We start from the raw sequence: 6,103 nt of genomic DNA on the forward strand, positions 1-6,103 counted from the left end.
AAACTGCGCCAGAGTAACTTTCTCTTCAGGAAGATAATTGTCTAAATGATATTCAAATATCAGCGGGAATAGCTGAAAAGACAAGACACGCCTTCAGCACAACACTCACACGAATGACTTCAAGGGTTGTTGATCCGGCAATAATCGCGTTCGTTTATAACATTATATCAAAAAAGTCAAGTATTTTCTTTATCGGACGACATAAGTTTATCTAGACCAATTAAGCACTAACCTGAAAGTATGAGACATGGACATAAGCAACAATAAATTTTCTCTTGGCTCTTTGTGTAAGTAGGAGCAAAAAGGAGAATTTCAAATTACGTCAGTAAAATTGCTGCACGTAATAATAATAATAATCAATATTTAAACAGGGTGACCCCTTCAGTCGCAGGACTGGTATCAACGGGGCCCCTGTATAACGTAAAATAAAAAGAGCATGTATAAATAATATATATCTATAAAAAAAATTAACTACTTTAAAAGATACGCTGAAATGTTTAAAAAATTAAAAAGCTTAAAAAGGTAATAGCGTTCTCATAAAAATTGGATATCGAATTGAAAATGTTCTAAAAAATAACCTAAGAAAAAAATTCGGAGATAGCCTTGAAACGTTCCTTAGGTGGCAAAATCTTTATGTTCGTTGGAAGGCTACTAAATGTGCATCCACCATGATAATAAAAAGACTTTTTAGCGACATCTAAATGAAATTTGGGAAGTATAATGTTAGTGATTGACGATCTAGTGCATCTGTTAAAAACATGTTGGTTGTCGCTCTGGCAGCGTAACAGGAAATAGGCTTAAAAGTATAGAGGAACTTCTCCGACCAAGCACTTGTTAACTAACAGTGCGCAGTGCTTTTCCATGGTTTTTGTAAGAGGGGGCCAGCGTAGGTTCTCGAGTATTGTTTCCGTGGCTATGTCAGGTTTAAAACCGTATACGATTTTCGCAGCTCGTCGTTGCAGGCGTTCAAGAGTCTTTCTGTTAGTGCTTCCCAGAGGGCAAAAGCACGTATCACAATAGCTTAATATCGGTAGCACCGTGGACAAATAGATCTTATTTGCTGCTTCCGTGGTTAAACAACCTCGTAATCGTGACAGGAGGCCAAGTCTGCTAGCAACTTTTGACCTTAAATAGCTTATGTGATCGTTGAAAGGTAAACACTCATCTAGCAAGACTCCTAGGTACTTGAACGACTTTACTTGGTTGACTTCCTTTCCTTCCATGCAAAGCGGACTGTGAGATTCAGATCTGAGTAGCCTTTGCCGAGTTCCAAATAAAACATACTCAGTTTTCTTTAGGTTGAGGAAAAGACCGTTCGCTGTTAACCAGTTAGAGACGTTATTGAGATCAAGGCTTAAGTTCAGCTGTAGTTGGTCAAAGTTTGAAGCAGCAGTAAAAATAACGGTGTCGTCGGCATATAACATAACACTAGACAGACCAACGGCCAAAGGAAGATCGTTTATGTAAAGAATAAACAAGAGAGGCCCTAACACGGAACCTTGAGGTACTCCGCTACTGATGTTGGCGGCAGAAGAAAGGTGATTTTCAATGGACACTCTCTGAGTCCTGTTAGTGAGATAGCTCTCAAACCACGAGAGAGGCTGGTCTTGAATTCCATATCTGTACAACTTGTTTAAAAGACCGTCATGAGGAACAGTATCGAAAGCCTTTTTCAGGTCAATAAACACTGCCCCCGTCAATAGCCCTTTGTCCATATGACCACGAATTTTATCTGTAAGGAAGGTAACGGCCAACTGAGTTAAATGATTTGCGCGAAACCCCGATTGATAAGGCGAGAGAAGAGAGTTTTCTGATAGGTAGCTATGTAGCTGATGGAAGACAGCTTTCTCCAGAATTTTCGACAAGATCGGTAAAATTGATATAGGCCTGTAATTTTCCAGATCATCTTTGTTTCCAGATTTGAACAAGGGTACAACCTTTGCTTGCTTCCATTCAGACGGGACTGCTCCAGTTTCAATAGAAAGATTTATCAAATGTTTTACACAGTCAGCTATCACAACTGCGCTGTCCTTTAAAAGTCTAGCAGGTAGACCATCTAGACCTGTAGCTTTCTTGAGTTTTAGGCATTTAAGTTGCTTAAGCGCAAACGGTTTACCCACTGCTGTGAACTCAAAATGATTCTTTGTAAACAGCTCCTCGGTTGTAGAATTAAAAACTGGTCTTGCATACCGGCATGACTCAAATAACTTGTTCACAACAGAAGTAAAGTAAGTGTTAAACAATTCTGAAATGCTTTGTTTATCAGTAACAATCTTGTCCTCTGCCTTGATACAGGTCGGAATAGATTTCTGTTTCGCGTCCGGCATTATTTTCTTCACAGACCTCCAGAAAGATTCAGAATCGCCGCTGTTCTCTTCAAGTAGTGATCTACTGTAGCTTTCCTTAGCACGTTTAATCCTTGCACTGACTTTGTTTCGGAGTAATCGATATGCGGCCAAATCGGTGTCTAATTTTGATCTACGATATTTCTTGAGACTGGCATCCCGAGCTCTCATCATCTGTTTCATTTCCAGTGTAAGCCATGGACAATTACGTCCTCTAACTTTTTTGTCGATTAGTGGAGCATGTTTGTCACATTCAGCCGTAAAGTTGCATTTCCACAAAGACCAGGCTTCTTCGACGTTAGTCGAACTCAACACATCATCCCAGGGGATTTTCTTCAAATCACTGCAGAAATTAGTTGGATCGTATTTAGCATAATTCCTGCACTTTATCACACGAGGTTGTTCTTTGAAGTTATTTATCTTTCGAACTGAAATTAGCATATCATGATCACTCAGACAGGATTCAGCAACTACGGCTCGAGAAATGTTTCGTGGATTTGTGGTGGCAAACAGGTCAATAAGTGTAGCGGTGGTTGACGTAGACCGTGTTGGCTCATGGCTTTCTATCAGCACTCACTAGGTTTAATTACCGCCGCCTCGAGAAACAAAAAATTAAGTTTCGCAAAGAAAAAGGTAAAACTCTCCGAAAAGGAACTCCAGAGAGAGGCTTAAATAACAAATCCAAACCTAAACCGCTATCGGCGGACATCAGTGTAAAAAACCTAGCAGCTATACTAGGAATCGATGCTGAAAATGTGCCTACACTACTGTCAGCATTAAAGGAAGTTGTAAACAATAAAGATGTTGAAAAGTACACATGTCTGTTCACTGAATGTTCTAACACTGCTAACACAGACAGAAAAAATAAAAGGAAGGGAAAATCAAAAATCACAAAAACACAAATAAAAACCAAAAAGCGTAATGAACGCAGAAAACTATCAACCTCTTCTCTTACAAAAAATAACGATAGATTTATTAAAAATCTATCGAAAGCGAATTTGACTGACAACCAAATTAAATTGCTATCAAAGGGATTAAAATTTATACCAACCGCCACAGTAACGAAAACTAAAATACGGCGCCAACTCTTGCGAGATTACAAGGATTTCGCAAGACGAATGCGCTTAAAATACATTTTTCACGGGCAAAACAAATCAATACATCCCTTCTATGTCAAATCAAACTGGGAACCGCTAGTCCAACCATCAGTCACATTAGAAACCTACCTGGAAGAGGTTAAACAACAAATCGCGGAGATAAAAATAACCAGACAAAAACCAAACTTGTCACGCAAAGAACGTAAAGCGCTCAATGTTTTACAGCAAAGCAATGATCTTAATTTCAAAAAAGCGGACAAGGGAAGCACACTTGTAGTCATGGATAAAAATGATAAAATACAAGAGGGCCAAGTCCAAATCAATGACCCAGATAATTACAAGCCTCTTGACAAGCCTATAGTTAAGGAAACACATACGAAGGTGTCACGCTTGATCTCAGAACTACACCGTGGCAACTACATTGATGACATGACTAGAAAGTGGTTATCTCAAACACCAAATCCACCGCGGATTCCGGAATTCTATACCCTTACAAAGATCCACAAACCTACTCTAGTAGGGAGACCAATTATCTCAGGCTGCAGTGGGCCTACAGAACGAATATCAGCATTTGTTGACACATTACTTCAGCCTATTTCCATATCACAAGCGTCTTATCTAAAGGACACTACAGATTTTATTAATTTCATTGAAAAGACGAAAGTGAATAAACAAACATTCCTTGTATCAATGGACGTAACAAGTCTATATACTAATATACCACAAGAAGAGGGTATAACTACAGTATGCAGAGCATACGAAAACTTTCACAGAAATAACCCTTCTATCCCCACACAATATCTCAAAGAAATGCTAAGCCTGATACTGAAAGAAAATTCTTTCCAATTCAACGGTAAGAATTATCTACAAATCCACGGTACCGCCATGGGTACTAAAATGGCCGTTGCTTTTGCAAATATTTTTATGGCCAATATCGAAACAGAGATTCTTAGCAATAGCGTCGCAAAACCCACAATCTGGAAACGATATATTGACGATATTTTTTCTTTGTGGGATGTCAGCCAACCTGATATAGACAAGTTCATCGAACAAGCAAACTCACATCACCCTACAATCAAATTTACAGCTGAAATTTCAAATACTGAAACTACATTTCTGGATACAGTTGTATACAAAGGCAAACGATTTAGAGATCAATCCATCCTGGATATAAAAACACACTTTAAACCAACTGAAACCTTTCAATACACTCATTTTTCCTCTAGCCACCCACCGGGTGTCAAAAAGGGATTCGTGAAGGGCGAAGCTCTAAGACTCTTACGAACTAACTCTTCAAGAGCAACATTTGAAGAGAACATTTACAAATTCAAATCACGTCTCCTTGCTAGAGGTTATCCAAAAAATCTGATCGAAACACTCCTTTCAGATATTAAATTCACAGAAAGGGAATCGGCGCTAAGACAAAAACATGAAAGCCGGAAAGAACTCTTGCCTTTTGTAACACAATATCAACCATCAGTGCCCAACCTCAAAAATGTTTTAATGGAAAAATGGCACTTGATACAAAATCAGCCTTCTCTACGGCAAATTTTCAAAGAGCCACCACTAATATCGTATAAAAGAGGTAAATCCCTAAAAGACATACTCGTAAGAGCAAAACTATAAAGGGGTCATATATTACATGGTACAAAAGTTTCCATTGTTAGAAGTTGTGCAGGCCTGTCACTCCTTGCTAATTCCTACCTCCAACCAAAGGTTTTAAAAATCTCTTTCAACTTTTTGGTTTCAGAGCTTGGTTTCTTAGGCAAATAATCACAGTTGAAGTCCCCGTTTACAATAATTTCTTTTCCCTCAGCCGCGGCAGAGTCCAGACTGTTGTAAAAGCGAGCCAAATAATCTTCGTCAGGCTGGCTATCTGACTCTGAAGGTGGCCGATAAAATGTTCCAAACAGTATGCTTTTTGATTTAGGCAGAAAAATCTCAATCCAAACAGATTCATCAATCTCGAGGTCAGATCGGCGCACAGCATTAATTGACTCACTGACAAACACTGCTACACCGCCTCCTTTCCTCACCAATCTATCTCTTCTAAAAAGTGTAAAGCCAGGCAATGACACTTCTGCATCCGAAATGTTACTGTTGAGCCATGTCTCAGTTAAAGCTATGATGTGAATTCGTGGACTTTGCGTTATGAAAACACGAAGTTCATTTAACTTCTTCCTCAAGCTTCTGATGTTTTGATGGATGAACTTAAGACCACGCAACTTTAGGGTAGCATCAGATGTTGCTGGTACAACAAAGCTATCGTTTAGACTGTCATCGAACTGTTGCTCAGCAGAAGATGGAACTGAGCAGAAATGACAAGTCGAGCCAGATTCAAAGTTCGCATCCAGGCATTTTAAATGGAAGCGCGATTTGCATAAAACGCAAAATCCAAAAGCCTGATTTCTTCTGACCGTCTTGAGACACCGAGGACTGGTTATTTTAGTGGAAGGTCCAGGATTCACGGAGATATCATTGCACTGAAGCAGTAAACTTACAAGAAGAAGAGATCTTGTAAGCACGTGCAGAAGGGGAAACGTATAATTAATAACCATTAGGATAAGTTCAAAATAACGTGTGCAAGCGAAAAACAAAACAACACGAGAGAACTTGGGAGTATGGACAAACACGTTAAAACACAAAGCATGTTCTGTTACA

General features: G+C 39.1%; 1 protein-coding gene across 1 annotated transcript; it reads left to right on the top strand.

Moving 5' to 3' along the window:
• Nucleotides 1-2,156: 2,156 nt before the first annotated feature.
• LOC145495469 (uncharacterized) lies at nucleotides 2,157-5,873 on the top strand. Its single transcript, XM_081475096.1, has one exon. It carries the CDS (start codon nucleotides 3,464-3,466, stop codon nucleotides 5,066-5,068), a length of 1,605 nt encoding a protein of 534 aa, XP_081331222.1. The 5' UTR covers nucleotides 2,157-3,463; the 3' UTR covers nucleotides 5,069-5,873.
• Nucleotides 5,874-6,103: the final 230 nt, after the last annotated feature.

The sequence above is a fragment of the Orbicella franksi genome, chromosome 1, assembly GCF_964199315.1.
Source record: "Orbicella franksi chromosome 1, jaOrbFran1.1, whole genome shotgun sequence".
Lineage (NCBI taxonomy): Eukaryota > Metazoa > Cnidaria > Anthozoa > Scleractinia > Merulinidae > Orbicella > Orbicella franksi.